General features: G+C 39.0%; 1 protein-coding gene across 2 annotated transcripts; it reads right to left on the bottom strand.

The window, feature by feature from the left end:
- Positions 1-376: 376 nt before the first annotated feature.
- LOC127647213 (NLR family CARD domain-containing protein 3-like) lies at positions 377-24832 on the bottom strand. 2 transcript variants are annotated; one of them, XM_052131341.1, is made up of 8 exons: positions 23589-24832; positions 22735-22940; positions 19530-19643; positions 17249-19090; positions 16848-17021; positions 15018-15191; positions 1743-1789; positions 377-1330 (listed from the first exon to the last, which is right to left on the bottom strand). In XM_052131341.1, exons 2-8 carry the CDS (start codon positions 22938-22940, stop codon positions 777-779), a joined length of 3111 nt encoding a protein of 1036 aa, XP_051987301.1. In that variant the 5' UTR covers positions 23589-24832; the 3' UTR covers positions 377-776. The 2 variants fall into 2 exon arrangements, with proteins under 2 accessions (XP_051987301.1, XP_051987302.1); XM_052131342.1 differs by lacking the exon at positions 23589-24832 and having other exon boundaries at positions 22735-23578.
- Positions 24833-25710: the final 878 nt, after the last annotated feature.

Below are 25710 nucleotides of genomic sequence, written 5' to 3'. Positions count from 1 at the left end.
GTGAGTAAATGATGAGCACCACCAATCAAATAAGTTGCCATGGGTAACTAATTAGCTGTTCTGTCATTTATGCAATTTATTGGTACTCAAGTATTAAAGTAACTGAATTGAAATTTACTTAAGTATTTTTCTAATGACTACTTTAACTTTTACTTGAGTCAATTTTCATGAAGGTATTTTTTACTTAAGTATGAAAAATGTATAATTTATAAAACACTGCTTAGGGATTTTTTATTGCCATCTTTATGTAATTTTTGGACCTTGTGAATTCTTGTGACAATTTACTTGAATTGTGAGGACCAACAGAGCTGAGATATTCTTCTAAAAATCTTAATTTATGTTCTTCAGAAGAAAGAATGTCATACACATCTGGGATGGCAAAGAACATTTTTATTTTTGGGTGAACTATCCCCTTTAAAATGGCTGCCATAGACTCCCATAGGGGGAGAAAATTGAAATAAGTATTCAGTGAGCATTTTCAGTTGAGCAAAGTCTAAGAAATAAAATGTATATCATGAATACATTGACAAGGTTATATAAGACACAAGCATCTGATGGAGCAAATGTGGAGAAGACAGCCAACTGGTCAGAATGGGAACAGAAGACAAGAAAACAAACAACACACCCAGATACACACTGACACAAATAGCAAACATACAGCATATAAGACTAATAAATAGAGTACATTAATATTAATAAATACAATAAATACATTAATCACATTTAAGGATGTAACAGTGAGAAAATTGGCTTTTTTGGTCATTTTGCCATCTCTGTTATGTTTTGCCATCGTTATGCTCTTCAGTCTGACATAGAAAAAGTGAAGTGTCAGGATAAAGCCTAAATCCAGCATAGAGGGGCTCAGAGAATGTGGTGTGGAAAGTGTCTAAGTGAATGAGCATGTGTGAGTCAGAGACACTGTAGAAGGATAGCATGCCCGCTGTCCAATCCAAATACACACCTACTCTGTTAGAAGAGGGCGAAGGGGTGGTTATATTTGTTCTCTTATTACTGTGCCAGGTAGAGTATTTGTTATCAAAGCAGATGAGACTCCAGGACATTTCATTGAGGCCAAACCTACAGTCACTTCCTGTTCGCCTGATTCCTTTATATGTAACTGATAAACCAGCGCCCCTCTCATTCCATTCAGCCTCCCAGTAAAAGCGTCCAGACATTCTCTCCCTACAGAGAACTTGTTCAAAGCAGTCAAATCTCTCTGGGTGATCGGGATAAGGCAGCTCCTCTTCCACACGCGTCACCTTTTTGTTCCCCTCAGACAGAGAGAGATGATTGTTTGCTGTGTTTGGATCCAGTGTGAGATCACAGGCATCTATACATTAGAAGAGAGATCAGATTTTCTATGACAACTATGTTAGGGATAGTGTGCAGTCAGTTGGTCATAATCGCAAAATAAACCCAAACAAGAAGCCAAACGGTCTTGTATCACACGGAAGGGGTATATTTTGCGATAATGACTGGCTGACAGTACATTTTCCTAATTATTATATGACACCTACCAAATAAATAAATGGAAACAAATTATTTTATAGGCTTATTTGAAAGACTGTGGAGTGATACAAGTTACAGAACAAGAGCACAGCTACATAGGAAACTGGTTGCCACAAAAAATCATCATTACACAGAAATATTTGACAGCTGAATGCAGTTAATAACCAATCAAATACAAGTTATGCAGAGAGCCATGTAATAAATGTGTGTGTATAGAGCAAAAAAGGACCTACATTTTTGGAGTCCTGGTCGGATTCTGAAATGTTCACCATGATCCAAACTGGAAAAAACACAAGCACGCACCATTACATTTATGAAATCGATTGCTTTGATTTTTGTCTAAAAATGTCCAGTGTTTTACAATCATTACAGAACCTACGGGATCGAATTGTATCGTATTGTTTGATATGACGTTATTGATTCGGAATGCACATACAATACAGTTGAAGTCAGATGTTTACATATGCCAGATACATTTAAACTCAGTTTTTCACAATTCCTGACATTCAATTGTAGAAAACATTCCCTGTCTTAGGTCAGTTAGGATCAATACTTTATTTTAAGAATGTGAAATGTCAGGATAATAGTAGAGAGAATGATTTATTTCAGCTTTTATATCTTTCATCACATTCCCAGTTAGTATTTGGTAGTATTGTCTTTAAATTGTTTAGCTTGGGTCAAATGTTTTAGGAATTTTTGGCCCATTCTGGAATTTTGGCCCATTCCTCCAGACAGAACTGGTGTAACCGAGTCAGGTTTGTAGGCTTCCTTACTCGAACACAATTTTTCAGTTCTGCCCACAAATGTTCTATCGGATTGAGGTCAGGGTTTGTGATGGCCACTCCAATACCTTTACTTTGTTGTCCTTAAACAATTCTGAGGTATGCTTGGGGTCATTGACCTTTTGGAAGACCCATTTGTGACCGAGCTTTAACTTCATGGCTGATGTCTTGAGATCAATTTATCCACATAATTTTCCTTCCTCATAATGCCATCTATTTTGTGAGGTGCACCAGTCTCTCCTGCAGCAAAGGACCCCCACAACATGATGCTGTCATCCTCATGCTTCACTCTTTTTCCTCCAAACATTATGATGGTCATTATGGCCAAGCAGTTACATTTTTGTTTCATCAGACCAGAGGGCATTTCTCCAAAAAAGTAAGATCTTTGTCCCCATGTGCACTTGCAAACTGTGCATTTTTATGGTGGTTTTGGAGCAGTAGGTTCTTCCTTGCTGAACAGCCTTTCAGGTTGTGTTGATATAGGATTCGTTTTACTGTGGATATAGATACTTGTCTACATGTTTCCTCCAGCATCTTCACAAGAATCTTTGCTGTTGTTCTGGGATTGATATGCACTTTTAGCACCAAAATATGTTCATCTCTAGGAGACAGAATGCGTCTCCTTCCTGAGGTGTATGATGGCTGCATGGTCCCATGGTGTTTATACTGTTTGTACAGATGAACGTGTTACATTCAGGCGTTTGGAAATTGCTCCCAAGGATGAACCAGACTTGTGGAAGTCCACAATCTTTTTTCTAAGGTCTTAGCTGATTTCTTTTGATTTGCCCATGATGTTAAGCAAAGGGGCACAGAGTTTAAAGGTAGGCCTTAAAATACATCCACAGGTACACATCCAATTCAGTACACCTCCTATCAGAAGCTAATTGGCCAATTGTCTAAAGGCTTGACATCATTTTCTGGAATTTTCCAAGCTGCTTAAAGGCACAGTTAACTTAGTGCATGTAAACTTCTGACCCACTGGAATTGTGATATAGGCAATTAAAACTGAAACAATCTGTCTGTAAACAATTTTTGGAAAAATTACTCGTGTCATGCACAAAGTAGATGTCCTAAATGACTTGCCAAAACTATAGTTTGCTAATATGAAATCTGTGGAGTGGTTAAAAAATGAGTTTTAATGACTTCAGCCTAAGTTTATGTAAACTTCTGACTTCAACTGTATCGTCGATACAAAAATAAATGAAAAAATAAACAAATGACTTCATGAGAAGTGTTTAAAACACTGAGAGCACCACCTACACTGTCCTCAGTAAAGCAGAGCAGAGTGACAAACATTATATGCTGGCCAGGTAGTATAGATAGCAGAGTAGAAAGATGACAGTTAAGCCTGCGCTCAAAGATCCCCCTGGGGCCCGGCATGCTTTAGATCAGGGGTTTGGGATAATTTTGGTTTCCCTGTCAACCACGACGGCAACCAGTAGGTAGATTAAGGCATAGCAGCTTGCTGAATATGAACAAACATTGTTGTGTGCCACGGGCATAACTACATAAAACATGTTGTTTCATTTATGCCAACATAACTCTTCTGTGAAAGCCAGTGGAACTAGCAGAAAATGCGAGGCAAACACAGAAGCAAGTTCATTTTTACAACATGTATTTTCCGGGATTATGTGTCCTAGAGGTCGACTGATAGTGGATTTTGACAATACTGATAACTAAAGTAGGAAACAGGCCGATAGATGATTTCCCACACCGTTACCTTCTTCAAAGCCTTTGCCATCTGAAATTAATTAAAATACTAATTAAAATATTACAGGTCAAATGTGTTTGTTCAGCAGTAACATAAAACACTGCCTTACTAAGTCAGGCAGAGACTGTATGCTTCACCACTACAGACAATATTTATTATTTTATTTTCAAATTAATTTAAGGGAGAGAGAAAAAGGCATAGAACTCAAATAAAATAAATACAATATTTTTAAAGGTAATTTTAGAATGGCATTGTCTAATAATATATATCCATGTGTCCTCACGTGAGCACATTGTATTATATATCAAAATGTGCCCTCTCATGAATATCACATTTATATTTCAGATGTATATATATTTTATAATGCTCTTTTTTTTTTACGTACCTTCGTCATAAAATTAGGAATCTTGGACAGAAGTTAATTTTGTCAGAATAGAGATGGAATGGAGTTTGGGAAACTTTACAGTAAAAAAAATAATAAAACAGAAAACTATAAAACTGTTCCTGTGTGCGTGCATTCACTCCTAGTGCTTGATCTTCTGAAGGAAGAGAACGGCCGAGCAAAAGCAAAAACTCAGTCAGCATATTCATATAAGTTTAGCTTTAATGATTGATAAACTTGTAAATTCACATAGAAACAAAATCTCTTTGGGGTGCGCATGATTATTATCTGACTGGAACATACAGAATGCCCCACAACCCTGGAAAAAAACACTCAACGGATCTGCACAAACTCATAGGTAACTTTTTTATATTCAAAACACCATAATAAGAGTAAAGGTTAGCAATTTCCAAACAGCTAATGTTAATGTTCTCTCCACCTTGTCAGCAATGCCATTCTCCAGTCCAGTGATTAGTTATAAACAAATTAATTATCAAACCACTTTTGGTTGTCTTAAATTACTTATTTATTGTTGTCGAAGCTATTGCAGAGTAGCACCTCTGGCAACCTTTGTGAATTTACAGTTCGGTAGGCGGACAATTATGGACAGTGATTCCGGTAAGAGAATCTGGCACGGAAGAGGTATATCTTCATCAAACTTCTCTTTAATAATACTTGTCAGGCAGTAAGTGACATCCAGTTACAATCTCAAGATGGTAGGGAGAATTATAAAACGTCATCACGTTGTGTTGTGGTCTGTAGAATATATAAATAAAGGAATGCAGTATGAATACAACATCTCTGTACACAAATTACCTCACAAGGTATCAATAACTGGCTAAATAGTCATCACAAATGAATACCAAAACTGTCAGATAACAAATAAACATAACAAGATAAACTTCAAATAGCATGACGCAACATATAATAACAACATGATCATATGATTAGCGTCTCTCCGCGATCACGCCGCGATAGTCATTTGCATATCTCGTTCGTCATTTGCTAAACATCTGACATTCACAATAACAAATACAAAGTGTTGACTAAACAATATCCACATAATTACTCACATTTGTTGCATGAACGCACAACATGGAACGATATATGGGAGAGCGCATCTGGAACTAGATATCGTATCAGTCTGCTGGAAGTAGCAACTATGATATTAGTCCGTCAGAAACCGCTGCCTGTTTTCCGTTCCGGGACGGACTTTCTGACACAGCCGCCCCCAATTATCAGTCAGGATAATTGTATTCCTTAAGAAAGGCCATCTGGAGGGTCTGTATCACTATCCCTCATTGGAGGAAGTGGAATCAGTTTCACGACAGGGCGTGTGTACAGCTTGCCTTTGACTTGAACTTTGGCTGTCCGGATTCTCCCGTCAGCCCCTGCGTAGGTTTCTGTCACGGTACCCACAGGCCATAACACTCGTGGGAGTTGATGGTCAATTAGGAGTACCACTTGTCCCACTGCCATCTCTTTGCCGTCTGATCTCCATTTCTGTCTACCCTGTAGTTCTGGTAAGTAGCAGCGAATGAAAGCGGTCCAGAACTGGTCGGCCAGTATCTGACTGTGTCTCCACCTGCGTTTCCCCAAGAGTTCGTCGGAGTCATAAAGGACTTGTGGTAATGAAGCATCATGACATCCCATGAGTAACAGGTTAGGAGTCACAGGATCAAGGTCTGCAATGTCCGATGAGACATAGCCAAGGGGCTTGGAATTGAGTATACCCTCAACTTCCACTAGCAATGTTTGCAGAACAGATTCAGGCACAGATTGTTCACGTAGAATGACTCGTAAGGCAGCCTTAATTGATTTCACCTCTCGCTCCCACGTCCCGCCAAATTGAGGGGCACTCGGTGGGTTATAGCGAAACTGGATCTGCTGTTTAGCCAGTTGTTCCTGCAGCTCAGGAGCCATTTGATGAAAGGAGTCCTTTAACTCGTGATCGCCTCCAGTAAAGTTAGTGCCATTGTCACATAGAATCTCAAAAGGCTTTCCTCTACGTGCTATAAAGTGTCACAAAGAAAGGAGGAAGGCGTCAGTGTCCAGGTGTTCAAGGAGATCGAGATGTAAACATCTGGTTGTCAAGCACTTATATAAAATTCCCCATCTCTTTTCCTGGCGTCGGCCTATCTTTACCTGAAAGGGCCCAAAGCAGTCTACGCCAGTGAAGTAAAATGGTGGCTTAAACAGGCGTAGCCTACAGGGTGGAAGGTCGGCCATCTGTGGGTTCTGTGGCTTGGCACGCCAAAACTGGCAATTCTGACAGGAATGCTGGTGTTTGCGCACAGCTTCACGACCTCTAAGCACCCAGTATCTACGACGTAGCTCTGCTAGCACTCGCTCTGCACCTGGATGATGGAGTTGCTGATCTATGTCTTGGATGAGTAGCTTTGTGACCTGATGTTGAGGATCTAGGACGATCGGGTGAATGATATCAGAAGGCAGGGTTTCAACACGACGAAGGCGTCCACCCACTCTGATAAGACCAGTAATCTTGTCGTACTCTGGGGCGAGAGAACTCAAACGGCTATCTGTCGGGATACAATTATCCTGACTGATAATTGGGGGCGGCTGTGTCACCTCTGGCAACCTTTGTGAATTTACAGTTCGGTAGGCGGACAATTATGGACAGTGATTCCGGTAAGAGAATCAGGCACGGAAGAGGTATATCTTCATCAAACTTCTCTTTAATAATACTTGTCAGGCAGTAAGTGACATCCAGTTACAATCTCAAGATGGTAGGGAGAATTATAAAACGTCATCACGTTGTGTTGTGGTCTGTAGAATATATAAATAAAGGAATGCAGTATGAATACAACATCTCTGTACACAAATTACCTCACAAGGTATCAATAACTGGCTAAATAGTCATCACAAATGAATACCCAAACTGTCAGATAACAAATAAACATAACAAGATAAACTTCAAATAAACAGCATGACGCAACATATAATAACATGATCATATGATTAGCGTCTCTCCGCGATCGCGCCGCGATAGTCATTTGCATATCTCGTTCGTCATTTGCTAAACATCTGACATTCACAATAACAAATACAAAGTGTTGACTAAACAATATCCACATAATTACTCACATTTGTTGCATGAACGCACAACATTGAACGATATATGGGAGAGCGCATCTGGAACTAGATATCGTATCAGTCTGCTGGAAGTAGCAACTATGATATTAGTCCGTCAGAAACCGCTGCCTGTTTTCCGTTCCGGGATGGACTTTCTGACAGAAGCATTGGTTAGTCCTCGCCTCACCCATCTACTAATTTTGGTAAATAATTGGCTGGCATTTCGATTATTTTCAATTAAAAAGTGGTATCGGTGCATCCCTACTCATGACATAGTTTTAATCATGACAACCTCTCGTTTAATCTATCAAAATTAATAAAGCAAAAGTTATTTTGTATTATTTTGTACAGCACATACTTTAGTTTGCACAAAAACATACAATCACAGCTGTAGCGACGAATAACCATCTTGTCACTCAGAGGTGTTTGTAGGGATATCTGACGCGTGGCTCCAAAACAAACGCACTTCAGTCAAGTACTGCATTTACACTCTTTATTGGGTTTCAGCTCGGATGCTCAAACAGATTGCCATCACCAGTTAGTATGTCCTCTTTTGTTCTTGACACGGTCAAAAATTGTTTGCTTCCCTCATTCATTACACCTGGTGTCTCTTACTCATTGGCTACCTTTATACCAAATGAAACTCATACTCCACCCAGTGTTCACCAGTGAAACTACAATAGACATTATGTGAGCATAATGGCTCTTACACACCGGCCCCTAATTGTACATGACAGGTAGACATTACAATTCAATACAATATTTATGCAAAGAGCCATTAAAGTCCAAAGCGACACTGGATAATATTGTATTTAAACAATCTTCTGTTTGTTAGAACATATAGTATTTGCAATCAGTCTTTACCTTTCCAGGCTGTCATACTGCTTGGTCATCAGCTTGGTCACAGGTCTCTCAAGTACACTGGTTTTAGTTTGTACTCGCACAGAACGTACAAGTCCATTTTTATCAGGAAAAACTTCCAAGACTCGTCCCATCAACCAGGATCCACATGGGGCTGTAGAGTCCACAATGACTACAATATCACCAGGAACAAAGCTCCTCCTTTCAGTGTTCCATTTCTGTCGCTCTTGAAGCAAAGGCAAATATTCATTTGTCCATCTTCTCCAGAATAAGTCGCACATATATTGGACCTGTTTCCATCTCCTCTTGCTGTATAACTCTGATTGGCCAAAGAGTCCAGGTGGTAGAACTGGTTTGCCTTTCATTTGAAGAAGGTGATTTGGAGTAAGTGGCTCTAGGTCATTAGGATCATCTGACAGCTTTGTTATTGGACGATCATTTAAAATGGCCTCAATTTCACATAACACAGTATGAAATCCCTCATCATCCAGAGTTTGTTGTTGTAAGATGGAACTCAAAATTTTCTTGACCATTTTGATCATACGCTCCCACACTCCTCCATAATGTGAGCCTCCTGGAGGATTGAAACTCCACTGAACACCTTCCTGAAGCATTGCCTTTTGAATCTGGCTCTTATTCCATGAATTAAGTGCTTCTCTTAACTCTCTTTCTGCTCCAATAAAGTTGGTACCATTATCTGATCTTATTTGAACAACTTGTCCTCGTCTGCAGATAAATCTGCGTAGAGAATTAATGCATGCATCAGTGTCCAAGGAATAGGTGACTTTCAGATGAATTGCTCTACTTGCCATGCAAGTAAAGATGACCCCATAACGCTTCACCATGGAGCGTCCTCTTTTGACCTCTACAGGACCAAAATAATCCACTCCTACGTTTGTAAATGGAGGAAGGTCGGGAATGAGTCTCTCTTTTGGCAAGTCTGCCATCTTCTTCTCACCAACTTTAACTCCATGACGTCTACAATGGCCACAACTAGATATGATTTTCCTAACAGCTGCATTACCTTTAATGATCCAATATTTCTTTCTCAGCTTGGAAAGCATATGATTTCTTCCGCTATGACCCAGTTGTTGATGAATATGCCGCAAAATGAGTGTGACACAGTGCTGATCTTTATAAAGAATGATAGGATGCTTCCTTTCCTCAGGCATAGCAGCATTCCTCAGTCGTCCTCCAACTCTTATTAGCCCATCTTGAAAGACAGGATCCAACTTATACAACTTGCTGTCCTGTTTTACCCTTAAAACAGATGAAGCTGATAAGGCAGCAATTTCCTTTCCAAACTGTTGCTGTTGACTAAATGCAACAATAGCGGTTTCCGCTTCAGTCAGGTCCTCCAAAGTTAAGTTCCTTGTAGTCGATTGAGAATGTTAGCTTTTGAAGCTCATTCTCTATTTTCTTGGAAGACGGCAATACACCCAAGTAATCTAAAGAGGTTTTGATTTCTTTTCAGCCTTTGACTCCGTTGCCTAAGAACTTTCTTTAGCTTCAAAAACCAGGCAACAGCAACTTTCAGCTTCATCCAGTCTGAGAAGTGTACAATCAGTCTATGAGTGGCGTTTGTTGCACTCGACACTTCATTTACACCAATGGTGTTCACACTCATGTTCCTCTTTACCTCAGGATCATTGACCTTAAGAGTAGAATCAACTATTTGTACTTGCCACTCTTCCTGTGGTTTCCACAGATAGGGTGGTCCACTGATCCATTCTTCACTTGATAACAGCTGGTCTGCTTTCATACCTCTTGAACAACAGTCGGCAGGATTTTGAGATGTAGATATGTACCTCCACTGTGACGGTCTTGTAACTTCTCTTATAAAAGAGATCCTGTTGGCCACAATGGTCAGAAAGCGTTTGTCCTCATTCTTTATGTATTTTAGCACAGATGTACTATCTGTCCAAAATACTGATTCCACCAATGGAAACTGTAGCTCTGCTCTCAACATCTTGTCCACTCGAGCAGCAAGTACAGCGGCTGTCAATTCAAGACGTGGAATTGTCACATGCTTCAATGGTGCTACTCTTGATTTACCAAGTAGGAAACGAACATGGACATCCTTGTTTGTCTCCATCCTAAGATATGTTACAGTACCATATCCAAGTGTACTTGCATCAGAGAAATGATGCAACTGAATGTTGGTAAGTTGGTCCAATCCTGTGGGCTTTAAACATCTATCCACCTTAAAGTCTGCAATCCTCTCAAGCTCCTTTAACCAAAAAGAGCATTGTCTTTGAAGATTTGAGGGTAGCGGATCATCCCATCCATATCTTGTCCTACACAGTTCTTGCAGAAGACATTTTGCTGTAAGAGTGAATGGTGCCAAGAATCCTAAAGGATCATACACAGAGCATACAATCGACAAAACACCACGTCTGGTGCAAGGATTGTCTTTGATGGTCATTTTAAACTTGAAAGTATCAGATTCAACACACCACAACAAACCAAGAGCTCTTTCCACTGGTAGTTGATCCTGGTCCAGATCCATAATTTTTATGCCATGGGCTCTGTGTTCTTCAGGTACGGTTTGTAGCACAGCACGGCTATTACTGACCCATTTGGTCAATTGGAAACCTCCAGTTAAACACACAGCTGTGAGATCCTTGATCATCAAAATGGCCTCTTCCTCTGAAGTTACAATTTCAGACAATCGTCCATGTAGAAGTTTGCATGAATTGTGTCAATGACCTTTTCTGGAAAGTTGGACTTATTGTCTTCTGCTGTCCTACGTAGTGCAAAACAAGCACAACTTGGGGATGACACAGCTCCAAACAAATGCACGTTCATCCTGTATTCTACAGGTTCTTGCTTCAAGTCACCATCTGGCCACCACAAGAAACGGAGAAAATTTGTATCATCTGTGGCAACTTTGACCTGATGAAACATTGCTTTCACATCAGCCATAAATGCAATAGGCTCTTGTCGAAACCTCACAAGAACTCCCAAAAGTGAATTTGTCAGATAAGGGCCCTGCAGCAATTGATCATTAGCTGATGTACCTTTGAAAGCAGCTCCACAGTCAAATACCACTCTTAACGTTCCTTTCTTGGGGTGATAGACCCCGTGGTGAGGGATATACCAAACCTTCCCTTTGTCCTGTTTCAACTGATGCAGTGGTACTCTTTCAGCATAACCTTGATTGATGACCTCATCCAAGAAAGTATTATATTCCTGATGAAACATCTTATTTCTGTCCAATTTCCTCTTTAATCCCATAATTCGCTGTTTAGCCACACAAAGGTTATTTGGCAACATGGGATTTTCCATTTTGAATGGAAGATTCAATTTGTAGTGTCCATCCTGAAGCTTAATTGACCCATTTACCTTTTCCATAAATGCATGATCTTCTCTTGACCTTTCTTTGTTTTCAGAAGCGATCTCATTAAAGTCGTGGTTATACTGTTTATTGAGCATCTCCTCCAACTTGTCAACAGAAATCCTATTAACAGTAATATCCGGACATTCACTTGTGTTTCCAGTGTCCTTTCTTCCTTGGAGAGGTCCATTCACAACCCATCCCAGTAGGGTTCTAACTGCATAGGGTCCTTCTCCATCACTGTTTTTAACCTCCCAGGGCTCTATTACCTTGGAAGCATTTGCTCCAATTAACAAATCCACATCAGCAGGAATTTGAGGGATCTTAACACCTTTCAGGTACGGCCATCTATGCAAATCCCCTTCAGTGACAATGTAATCTTTGGACACAGGCATTTTCTCCTGAGTGAAGACTTCCGGAAGGCTGTAAAAAATGTCATCATAAAGGCTAGACACTTCCAATCCAGTCAAAATAGAACTACTAACAGATCTTTGATTGCCCATTGTTTCAAAAGAATATTAGTCTTCATTCCTTTTAATTTCAAACGATGCATTAAGTGTTCTGAACAAAATGTAGCAGAACTACCAGGATCAAGGAATGCATATGTTTGAATTACCTTTTGTCCTTTACAGGATTTGACTTGAACTGGTACAATTGATAATGCACATTCTCCATCACCGGCCCCTGTTTGACCATACGCTTGAAGAGCACTTTGGTCACAGGCATTACTTAGTGATGGAAGATTCTGTCCTTGAGTGTACACTCTCTCTTTTTGTTGAATATGCAGAATGCTGGGATGCCTTTGGCCACATACTGTGCAAGTCAAGCGCTTATCGCAGTCTCTGCTCATGTGTCCAACAGGAAGACAGCCAAAGCAAATACCTTTCTCCTTTAGAAAGTTCAGCTTTTCATTGTGCATCTTGTTTTGCATTTGTGTACAGTGCTCCAATAAGTGATCACGTTTGCAGTACAAACATACAACTTGGGAATTTGATCTGAAATCAGACACACAACACTGACTTGATTTGTTGTTAGTAACAACCGTTGTTGCAAAACTGTTTCTAATTGGATTCCTAGGTTGAGGTTTCTGCTGCACAGTTTGAGTATTCTGGATATCACCAAAAAATGGATCAGATGACATTTTGACTTGACGTTCAACAAATGTTACAATATCCCTGAACTGTGCTCTTCGAGTGTGCTTTTCCAATAGTTCACAAGCAACAGTTCTCCAAGTTTCCCTTAATTTATAAGGCAGTTTCATGATGACTGTTTTCAAATTACTTGGCATCTCCAGCTCCTTCATATACTCAATTTCTTCCATTGAATTACAGCATCCACGCAAAAGGAGAGCATAACTCTGCAATGAACTTACATCCTCTGATTTTACTGAAGGCCATCCAAGTACTTTCTCCATATATGCAGCAGCTATTTTAAACTCATTGCCAAAATGTTCCTTTAACAATGCTTTAGCTTGCACATATCCTCTTTGTGCATCCATGTGCTGGCAACTGCGCACAAGTTCCTTAGGTTGACCTTGTGTATGTTGTTCCAGAAAGTACAAACGATCTCAATTATTGCTGGTTTTGTCCTCTATTCCATGTTCAAAAGCTCTGATGAAAGTTCTATATTGCAAAGGATTACCATCAAACACATGAATATCTCTTTGAGGCAGTGTGCTGGCTTGTTGTTGTTGTACAAGAAGAGCAGTAATCTCATTTTGCCTTTGCATAATACTGCAGATGTTTGAAGTTGATGTTCCATTGCTGTTCTGTATTACACTTGAAGTTTGCATTTGTGAAACAGAATGAGGATCAGATTGCAGTGCGCTGTGAGTTTGCTGAATCACATTCCTTGATCTTGCTTGCTGAGAATAATTCTTTGGCATATATTCCTCAACATAAGGGTTAAGAGTAACTTCTTTGCCACTCATTTTAGTTCCCTTATAATAATATGCATTCATACCATCAGAAAGGGTTTTAGGATGCTGATTGTCAGAATAGTTTAAAACCGCAATTTTAGCAGTAGCAGCAGCGATTTCTGCATCAATATCCATTTGCTCTTGTCTTTGCCTCAGTTGTTCCTGTTGTACCTCCAAGGCATGTTTCTCCTTTAAAGCAGTTGCACGTGCAATTAATGCAGCTTTTTCTGCCTCTGCTATAATTCGTGCTGCAGAAGCAGAAGATCTTCCAGTATGCACACTGCTAGAACTTTTTCTACTGGATGGTTTACTTGACCCTCGTGAGGAAATGTTTGAAACACTATCATTTGGTTGAATGTCATCTTGACAAGCATTGCCATCGACACTGGAACATGAAAGTTGACTTCCAGTACTCAACCATTTTTGAACATCATCTCTAAACCCATTGTAAATTAACATCTTTCCATTGAACCATGTTTGTTGATTTTCCTTTTCGGCATTGGGCAAAATAACCATCACAGAATTGTGCATTTCTCTTGCTTCATCACACAGTCTTATGAATTTCCCAAAGGAACATTGCACTTCCTTTTCATACTCTCGGTTAAGCATAAAATCTTTTATAATAGCCATCAAGTTGTTTGCTTTATTGACTTTAGTCTTTCTTGTTTTCTGCAATGCTTCCAATTTTTCTAGTAATGCCTTTGGAGTAAGTTTGATACACCGTTTTTCTTTCACAGACTCCATCTCAATCTTTTCAACCAGCACACTTGTCTCTGTTTGTTTACCAGCAACCGTAAAATCTTCAACACCATTATTCACACTCATTTTCACCAAGTGTTAAGTTCATTTCCCTTGTAACTATAACTTAAGCAACCAATGCATTGGATTTACGCTATTAAAGGTGTACACACAAGAGTCCTTCATAGGTAGCGCTACACATACCTTGAATCCATTAGCTCGCTTCGTCACAACTGGTCCTTGAATCATACGTCCAATTAATCCAAAACCACATCGGAATCAGTAGAAAGTTCAAAAAAGTTCCAAAGCGATGCGTGATAATCCACAAAGAAGCAATTTTTGACAAATGTAGCGACGAATAACCATCTTGTCACTCAGAGGTGTTTGTAGGGATATCTGACGCGTGGCTCCAAAACAAACGCACTTCAGTCAAGTACTGCATTTACACTCTTTATTGGGTTTCAGCTCGGATGCTCAAACAGATTGCCATCACCAGTTAGTATGTCCTCTTTTGTTCTTGACACGCTCAAAAATTGTTTGCTTCCCTCATTCATTACACCTGGTGTCTCTTACTCATTGGCTACCTTTATACCAAATGAAACCCATACTCCACCCAGTGTTCACCAGTGAAACTACAATAGACATTAAGTGAGCATAATGGCTCTTACAACAGCTATGCAACATACTTGAGTATCTCCAGTTTATAGAGTGGATCCTCCTTTAGAGCAGAGAGCAGCTTCACTCCAGAGTCACCTGGATGATTGTAGCTCAGATCCAGCTCTATCAGATGTAAAGGGTTTGATCTCAGAGCTGAAGCCAGATAAGAACAGCCTTCCTCTGTCACCATACAGCCAGATAATCTATAAAGACAGACAGCAACACAACAGTTATTAGACCATGTTCATTAGAAAAGATGGTCTATAGAGAAACAAGATTTAGGGTGTTTTTTTCTTGTATCAATTAAACAAAAACTTTTCAATAAATAATTCTAAATGGGTGAATCTCACAAAAGCCATCAATCTTCAAAACACATTAATAATAATAATAGTCCACATTGCAAATCGTTTTAAAAAAATACATCCATCATGTTCTATGGGCAAAAGAGGAAAATTGCCATCCAAGCTGTTATCAGTGTCAGATCTGAAAGTCTATATCTGCATGGGCCAGGGGTGTGTCAGTGCCCATGGCTTGGGTAACTTGCACATCTGTGAGGGCACCATTAATGCAAAAAGATTTGAAGCAACATAAACTGCCATCCAGCACCATCTGTTCCAGGAATATCCCGGCATTTTCCAGCAGGACAACTTCAAACCACATACTACCCGGATTACAAGTGCACGGCTCAACTCAACTCAACTAAATTTCATTTATAGAGTACTTTCAAAAAGTGCTGTACATGCAGTTACAAAAAATAAAATCACATACATACAGCTTAAGAATACAACAAGCATTTAAAATCAACAAAGACAGGATAAGAGAAATTGACATGGTGCAATTTATAATGCAATTAATTAAAAGCTAGGGAAAATAAATATGTTTTTAAGGCTCCCTGGAAAGACACTAGAGATGGAGATGATTTCATGGTCAACGGAAGCTCATTCCAAAGTCTAGGGACCACCACCGCAAAAGCTCTATCACCTTGAGTTTTAAGGTGAGGTCGAGGGACCGACAGACACAGCTGATCACCAGAACGAAGACACCTTAAAGTTTTATGCAAACTTATTAAATCAGAGATGTACTCTGGTGCTAGACAATGGAGAGCCTGAAATACATATAGCAACACTTTGTAATGGCTTCTGTATTGGATTGGTAACCAAAGTAGGGAAATCAATACTAGGGTAATATGGTCTCTTTTACTGGATTCAGCCTTGAAATTACTGTATATTTAAAAAAAAAAAAAATTCACAAGGTAAAACATCATATTATGTGTAGTTGTAGTGCTGTTAAAGTAGCAAAGGTTGATTATAATTTACAAATCACTCATTTTTGTTTTTATTAGCATTTTTCATCCTGTCCAAACTTTTTCGGAATTGGGGTTGTATTTCATTGTACTGCATGTGAATTCAGAACAAAGTAGGATAAACCTTTAATGAATGTTCAAGCTGATTTATAAACATTTTTCAATTTTAAAATACATTTTCCTACCCCAGTTTAATTTGGAGAGAAACGTAAGCCACAAAAAATTGCTCAAATCATTTGTTTGTTTGAGTGGCACATTGAGTTTAGGATGGGGAAAGTATTTGTGAAACGTGTTTGAAAACAGTCATTATTTTTGCACATTCATTTGGTGCTGTTTGAGTCACAAAAATTCACCTTTTACTTATAATAATAGATACATACATAACTCAGTATCTCCAGTTTATAGTTTGAACTCTTCAACTCTTAAGTTTGCTATCATCGAGACCATCAAAATTGAACACAACCTCACCACATTCATCATAAATCTTTGAGTAGAGTTCTTGAAGTTTAGGATTAAAGTCTTTCAGAGGTTTGTGAAGACTCTGTACTGTACATACCTCAGTATCTCCAGTTTACAGTTTGAACTCTTTAGTCCAGTTGAGAGCAGCTTCACTCCTGAATCCTGCAGGTCATTGTTACTCAGGTCCAGCTCTCTCATGGGGGAGTTTAAGGATTTTAGAGCAGAGGCCACAATTTCACAGGACTGATCAGTGACATTGCAGTCAGCAAGACTGAAAGGTAAACACAATTTTCATAGAGTTGGTTTTAATAAATCGAAGGCCTGATAGTTTGTGTATAAATACACTAAAAAGGAATAGATAGAACAGTTCACTCTCCTTTTGGTCATCATTAGTAAATAAGACAAAAACCAACAAAGATGAGAATATATCCAGTTTCATTACATTAATAGTTAACAGCATTATACATGAATATCATTTTAATTGAAAATAATACTCACAGAGCTTTTTTGCAGTTCATCACAGCTGGTAACAGTCTCCTTCTACCCTCCTCTGATGTGTTGTATTTTTTAAGATCCAGCTCATCCAGCGCCTCATCTGATATCTGAAGTATGTAGGATACTGTAGAACACTGTGCAGGAGAGAGTTTATTCTCGGAGTGTTTCTCTGATTTCAGAAACTCCTGAATCTCTCTATACAGAGTCTGATCATTCATTTCAAGCAGACAGAGGAACAGATTGATGGATCTTTCGGAGGAGAAAGTGTTTTTCCACTTTTTGATTATGTTTTTAATGTACTTTATAGTTTCCTTAATGCTCTCCGAGCTGTCCTCTGTGTGAGTCAGTAGACCCTGTAGGAGTATCTGATTGGTCTCCAGTGAGATACCCAGCAGGAATCGGAGGAAAAGATCCATCCGTCCATTCTCATTCTTAAGGGCTTTATCCAGTACTCCTTTGTGCAAATTATGAAGCAAATCGAAAACTTTCAAGGTCTCAGAAGTATTATGTACATAGCAGTAAAAGACATAAAAGGCAGCAAGAAACTCCTGAAAGGTCAGATGTAAGAAGCAGTAGACTTTTCTCTGATAAATCACAGATTCCTCCTTAAAGATCTCAGTGCAAATGCCAGAATACACTGAGGCCTCATTGATGTCTATGCCGCTCTCTCTCAGGTCCTCCTCATAGAACATGATATTTCCTCTGAGCAGCTGATTGAAAGCAAGTTCAGCCAGTTTTAGAATAATTTCTTTGTTTGACTGCAGGAGTTTCTTTGAATCTCTCTCTTCTGTCTCATCATACTTCTGATTTCTCATATTTGTCTGAATAATAAGGAAGTGTATGTACATTTCAGTCAGAGTTTTAGGGATTTCTGTATTGCCATCTAGTTTCAGGATGTTTTGAAGCACAGTGGCTGAGATCCAACAGAAGACTGGTATGTGGCACATGATGTGAAGGCTTCTTGCACTTCTGATGTGTGAGATGATTCTGCTAGCTTGATGCTCATCACTAATTCTCTTCCTGAAATATTCCTCCTTCTGAGGGTCAGTGAATCCCTGGATTTCTGTCAGACGGTTGATGTATTCAGAAGGGATCTGATTGGCCGCTGCTGGTCTGGAGGTGATCCAGATAAGAGAAGAGGGAAGCAGCTCTCCTTTGAAGAGGTTTGTCAACAACACACCCACTGATGAAGTCTCAGTCACATCAGAAACTCTGTCACAGTCTGAAAACTGCAGTTTAATTTTGCTTTCATCCAGACCATCAAAGATGAACACAACTTTATACTCATCAAATAAATTTGAGTCCAGACCTTGAAGTTCAGGATGAAAGTCAATAAGAAGTTTGTGAAGACAGTACTGCTCATCTTTAATCAAGTTCAGCTCACGAAATGTAAGCACAAACATGAAATTTACATCCTGATTGGCTTCTCCTTCAGCCCAGTCCAGAATGAACTTCTGCACAGAGACTGTTTTCCCAATTCCAGCAATGCCTTTAGTAAGAACAGTCTTTATTTTACCTTTTCTCTCCTCCTTACACCCTGGTTCAGGTAAGGGATCAAAAATGCAATTACAGTGGATTTGAGTGTCTTGTAAGGGTTGTGCCCTTGGTGTTTTCTCCATCTGTAAAACCTCATGTTCTTGATTCACCCCTTCACTCTCTCCCTCTATGATGTACAGCTGTGTGTAAATACTGTTCAGGAGGGTTTGATTTTCTTGTAGTTTGATTCCCTCATATAGGCTCTCATACTTCTTCTTCATACTGGTTTTGTGAGTGTCTTTGACTCTCTGAAGGACATCATTTACTCGCTGGTGAGAATCATTCTGCTGGTCTCCAGTCTCCTCTTCCCTAGAGACAATAAGAAAAGGAAGATTGAAAACCTTGGAAAAAATAATAAAATTGCCCTGAATACTGCTTTTTAAAATCAAGTTAAATAGACCACTCACTTTATAAATCAACCACATCAAGTGGCACAGTACATTGATGGAATATTGACATCTCAAATCAATACAGTTATTATATTTAGTTTTAGCGCCTACAATGGGCAGAGTTTAACACAATTTGACATGCATCATCATAATGTCCTTATGTCTATATATTCCTTTAAGTTTGGAAACTGCTTTTAGCATCATAGGTCAATTAGTCGTTCAGTGCCACACCCAAATTTCATTGGTTTATTTCTGCAAAACCATTTGATAAGTCACAATTATGATAATGCATGGCAAATTCGTACATATCAGACAAATGGGCTAAGACAAGTTAGAAAAAGAGAGAAATTCACACTTACCAGATGTCAGAGGTCACCGTTTCATCACTGAAGACAGGAGGTTTAATCATAGAACTGTTACTCTTCATAGACACATAGCTTGGATCTGGAGATGCTGCTCTCAGTGTCTGCACTCTGGTAACATTTTGTTGTAAGTGTTAATATATTATTAGGCTTCTTTTTGCAGCATACAGTACTGTGCAAATGTCTTAGGCATGTTAGATGTTTAACAAAACATTTGTCTAATTACGGTTATTTTGTATCTTCTGATTTAGTGTGTAGGAATATCAATTTTAAATTTCCAAACACTCCTTTTGAACATAGTGTAATAATCCAGTGAGATTGTATGCTGTTAAATACAGATAGTAACAGATAGTTTAGGCCTCATAAAGACCTGATCTCAAAATCAAGCCACATGATGAGACAGAAGCAACTGAGACAGCATAAATCCTTAAAAAACCTGTAACAAGTTCTTCAAGATAGTTGAAACAACTTTAGCCAGGTGTACACTGTGCAAATTCTGACATTTGGGAGGTCGTGAGCCCTTGCAGACGGTATGAGTCAGTTTATCTGATAATCGTAAGGATGCAGTGGTAAACGACATGACTTTATGACCTAGCGAATTTCAAAGCAATAGCAAGAATTTTTTTAGCTATTTATCATTATAAGACATAAAGCCAGAGGAAGAGATTGCTTAAATTCATTGTAGCTTGCGATTTAGAAATAAGAAAATTTCATGCACCGTTCCTGCCAATTTTACTTGGATTTAACTCAAGCGCAAACATGGTGTTTAGTGCAGAATTCTGAGTTAATGTAGGCTACCTGTATTATTAATCTTTGATGTAGGCCATGTTCTTCTCATCTGTGTCACCGCTTGAATGTTGATAGCATACATTCTGAAGAGGATCCGTGAGGTCTTCTCCATGTATAAGCGCTTTAAAGCCGAATGGAGCAAAGTTTAAAAAAATCTTGTTTTAGTGCAGTGTTTGATTAACAGGTAGAACTTTCAACCTAGAAGTCCTTGGTTTCACCAGACACACGCTTGGGGAGATTAAAAAATCCATCATATCCATGCATATCCAATTATAACAGATGCTACATACATAACCTCCCAAATGAAGCCCAAGAACTGAAACAAATGCAAGTTTGATGAATAAAAATAGACTATGATGAAAATGTGAAACCTCTGTCCATCAGAGTGATAAAGACTGCATTCTAGTGCAACCCTATGGCATTTTAGTAGAATCCTTCTCAGTGATGTGGTCATGAATAATATGGGAAAAACATAGTTTTACACAACCATTTTCTCCAAATGAGTAAAAGCTTAATGAACACTCAGTTTTCATTGATCGTGTGAGTTGTAACACGTTCTCCTGATTGGTCAACTTCGGATAGATCGCCAAATCGGCTTGTTCATCCGCACTCACCTCAAGAATTCAAGCTGACAGTCCCGGGAGATTGCGTGAAAATCCACAGTGCTTGTGTGGTCACGGTTCACATCATGTGAGAGGAATAATACTTTTTTAAATAACTGGCAGCATCAACACACTGATGACTGATGTATGCAGTCATGAAATCACACAGCCTCCCGTCGAATTCTGAATCTGTCAAATGTCGGACAGCATTTGTAATAATGATCCATATTTTGTAATTTTTTTTTTTAAATCAACAGATGAGTTTTCAGATAATGTAGCCCCTGGCCATGCCAGTCTTCGTTTTATTTCTAAATCGCAAGCTACAAGGCATTGAAGCAATGTCCTCCTCTGGCGTTCTGTATTATAATGATAAATAGTGCAAAATTGAATGCGAATGCTTCAGAATTTCCAGATCGTAAAGTCGTGTTGTGTACCACTGCATCTGTCCGATTATCAGATAAAGTGTGCAGGGGCACAGTTAACGTGGGGACACTCAGGGGGTCACGTGTGCAGGGGCTCATGACCTCCCGAGTGTCAGAACTCACACTGTGTACACCAGGCCTTACCTGCTGACTGCCATCAAAAACTGTGCACAAGTGCACTTTAGGGAATTTGTGATCACATCAAATACTCCTCGTGTTTTTTCTCAAGTGCCTTTTGCACAGTACTGTACGTGTTTTTACAATCTTGATTTTCCAAAACAATTTTAATTCACTGGAAGCCAAACACGCAAGAACTTCAAAACTAGGCTATATTGTGGTATATTAATTGGAACAGTCCTGAGATATCTAAATTCTCATTAGTCTGAAAGCTTCAGCTAATCTAACCATTAAGGTTGCTGCATTATTGGTACATGGGGCCTTAAGTCTGATGGTTGCTTTAATCAGGATTAAACTACTGGATGTGATCCTCAACCTATCGTGATTAGGAAAGAACTGCACCTGGAGATTGTAAACCGACATCAACATGAGATGATCTAATTTCCATACATTTTGGGTCCATGTTTTTGAGTTTGTGTATAAAGCCTACACTTTGTGCATTACTTGTTAGTCAGTCAACAGATTCCCACATTCATAGTGCACTGAAATTGTTGGCTAATTGCTAAATATTTGCACTTAAAGAAATGACTAACATGTTTAAAATGATGCACAATTATGTACATCTACATGGGGCTGGGAGCAATTTCACCAAAGCGCCATATTGACATCACATGATGTAGGATACTACAGTACACAATTCATTTCGATATATCATTTTTGATAATTTTTGACCAGTCAGAGCTAGTTAATGTGGCTCGGGATAGGGAAGTTTGGGGCCCCCTGCTGGGGCAGCTGCCCCCGCGACCCTACTTCGGATAAGCGGTTGAAGATGGATGGGTGGATGGATTTTTGACAAATGTGCATCAACATCGCAATCAGTGCAAGTAGGTATAGCTGCAGGTCAGAGATCTACAAAAGGGGTGAATCTCCAAAATAGGCCGTGGTTTCTACAAAAGGGGATGGGGTTACTTCAAAAGGGTGTTGTGCCAACTCCAAAAGGGGGTGACACCTTCACAGACAGTTAGGGAAAGAGTTGGGTAAGGGGCTCCCTATATCTTTGCTGCCAATTTGAAGCTCTCTCCCATTTTTGGACCTCTGTCTGCAACTATACATTTCTCAACTATATGTACAACTATACATTTCAAACTTTGAATTTGGTGTTATGCTGCATCCAATCCAATAGGTGTCAGTTTAAAGTACATAACTGTCATATCAGCCAGGGAAACATGCACCAACATTAAACATGAATATGCATCACATGATCACACTCACCTAAGGTTAGAGGTCACTGTTTCATCACTAAAGACAGGAGGTTTTATCATAGAGCTGTTACTCTTCATAGATACACAGCTGGGTTCTGGAGATCCTGCTCTCTGGGGTGGAAAAGAGTCCTCCATATTTGTCCCCTTATACAGAATTATTTTTCTGTCAACGCCCCCCTCCTCGTTGTCCATGGCACGCCAGCTGTGTCTGTTCATCTAATATAGAGTACAAAATAAGACTGCTATATAAAGAAGAAACAGGTGACAAAATTGCTATCCCTCCAGATTGTATCACAGTCATTCAGATTGGTCAATTAAAGTGAGTATTTCAATTATTCACAGTCATTCACACTAGTGCCATCTTTGATTTTTAAAGGGAATGAAAATGAGGCTGTGAGAGATAGACTTACCATCTCTTCAACGGCACTAGTGTATAATTAAGCAATATCAAATGAGCAAGAGTGCGATATGGCCCTACAGCAGCACTGCTGGGATTCGGCCATAGATAATTACAGCAGTGCTGATTTAGGGTCATATAGCATGACTGAGAGTGTGATATTGCTTAAATACAACAGCTCAATGAACAAGTACATTTTCAAAAATGAGTACGGTCATAAATACGCATTTGTGAATGGAACTACTTTCTTACGTGACGAATCAGAATCTGCCGTTGCTGGTTCAAACCGAATGATGAGTCCAAGCCTTTGTTAGTAATTAAAAAATGTCACTTCAGAAATAGTATCACGGCTTGTGCTGTTTCTAACAAGTTATTGGATAAACAAGGATGTATGTGTGTATGTGAGAGAGAGAGAGAGAGAGAGAGAGAGAGAGAGAGAGAGAGAGAGACGGAGCGTGTGCAATCACCTGTTGCCACTTCCAAGCAGAGATGCTGTCAGCTTTCTGAAGATGAGCGTTCTCAGCTGTACAAATAGCGTCCAAGCGGGGGTATTTCTCCCTATTTCGTGGTAGCCGGTGCACAAGAGTCGATCACTATAGAAACCGCAATGGCCTCCACCATTTTAAACAGCATCCATTGTGTAATTAATCAGCCCGTGGTGTGTCTCAGTGATATGCCGTAATGCTGAAGTTGTTTGTATAAAGCCGTTTAAAGCCATTTCCTAGCTGTATTTGTGTAGTAGTGGTAAAACAAGCGATCACGAAGAGCTCCTAGATCACATCTGATTTTCCCACAACTCATGTAGTCTGGAGTTCTTTGTATACTGAATGTTCTTGGACACAAATTTATCAATGTTTTGTCTGCAGAATGATTTAAAACACTTTAAACTGCAGTAAAGTCCATTGAAGAGACTGTCACAGCCTCGTTTTCATTCCTAATAAAAATATATTCTGTGCCATTTCAGCTTGGTAACTTTCTATCAAAATAAAGTTTATATTTCCGTGATTTAATCATTTTATCTGAAGAAGGGCTTTTTACACTACAAGACAAATATATTGGTCCAGCTCAGGATATTATTCTTTAATCATTTTGACCAAATTCTTCACATATGCAAAGGCCAAATGTCCACCCAGCTTCTTGGAGATAGTTTGCTGCCAAAAAGTATTCTACTTCCAGAGAGTCATGTGATTAGAGGAACAGTCAAGAAGGGGCATGTTCAGAGGGACTTTCCAGGGGGGACATCCAATTCAGGGACACAAAATATTTTAGACTTTAAGCATTAAAAATTTATTAATAACAAAATATATATTTTGCAAGCTTCCTTGGGGACAAAATCAGAGTAATTATTTTTAATTAATTAATCCTGGGTACATATTATTGTGTTCTATGGTAGAGGGGGACTAACTATGTAAGATGAGCATTTAGAAACAAGTATTAGCCCATTTTTACACAAAATAATGTCATGGGGACTCAAATGGCACCGAATGCTAGGAATGACCCAGATGGCGCTAGAGTGACTAAGGTCTACTGCATCATTCATCCAAATTCTGACTGTTGAAAACTGAAAATAAATTCATATGACAACTCTGTGAGGGGTCTCAAGACAAACATGTCTATTAAATCGCCTGTCAGGCAAAATCCTCACATGGCATCATGAATTATCGACTCTAGTAGTGAATACTTGCAACATATTTGATATACATATCAAGTGTTCTTGTGTCCAAGAACATATATATATATATATATATATATATATATATATATATATATATATATATATATATATATATATATATATATATATATATATTAATTTTAGAAATAGGCCTAAGTCTTATTTTGTAAAGAGAACAATGAATACCCAATCTTTGCACAAAAACTTAATTACAATCGCCACACGTCTTTCATCCATCGTTCAAGATCACGCAGTGAAAGATGGCGGTTTCATGTGGCGTAATATTCATTTATGGTTTCATTTTAGTGTCAAAATGTCGTCTTATATTATCATTAACGTGTCTTCTAACTGACTTATCAGTCTATATCTGTTTCGTTAGTCTTCTTCATGAACCATCGGCTCCAATCCCTGATACAATATTTCAAGAAAGACACAATAACGATGAAAACAGCACGCGATATATTACATTAACATATGAAAATGACCCAACCTGTCCACCCTGTTGTATGGCGTCGTTTTGACCGTGTTTCCTGGTGCGTGCTATCCGAAACCTGCCCAGCACAACAACTTTCGGTTGTCATGCTCGTTTTACTCCTCTCCAGATTTATCAAGATAAATACTGGGACATAATATTCGATAATCGAGAGGTTGTACAGATAACTGATGTTGTATCAAAAATATAAAAAGTTCGATTCGAAATTATTTATTTGTTTTTTAACTAGGGACATTGTTATTAGGTTACCACGAACAATAATAATAAGCTTCAAAGTGAAATAAAATGGATTAGGATATATTCGCAAACACTTGTGCAGGATGGGAACTGGTTCTTCTTCCGCTCATTTTAACATTCAGAAATGCTGAAAGACAAGAGCGGACTTGTGACGTCACAAGACGTGTTCAAACAAGAGGGATCA

Source organism: Xyrauchen texanus, chromosome 8 (assembly GCF_025860055.1).
Source record: "Xyrauchen texanus isolate HMW12.3.18 chromosome 8, RBS_HiC_50CHRs, whole genome shotgun sequence".
NCBI classification, from domain to species: Eukaryota; Metazoa; Chordata; class Actinopteri; order Cypriniformes; family Catostomidae; genus Xyrauchen; species Xyrauchen texanus.
The sequence above is the reverse complement of the archived record's forward strand: the minus strand, read 5'-3'. Positions and strand labels throughout refer to the sequence as shown.

Bases quoted from the DNA above. Each gene is read 5' to 3' on its own strand.
- LOC127647213 (XM_052131341.1), bottom strand. From the start codon at position 22,940: ATGAACAGACACAGCTGGCGTGCCATGGACAACGAGGAGGGGGGCGTT. The intron at 19,644-22,734 runs GTGAGTGTGATC...AAATGTTACCAG, and splicing joins ACAGTGACCTCTAACCTTAG to AGTGCAGACACTGAGAGCAG. The intron at 19,091-19,529 runs GTAAGTGTGAAT...TATTGTCTCTAG, and splicing joins ACGGTGACCTCTGACATCTG to GGAAGAGGAGACTGGAGACC.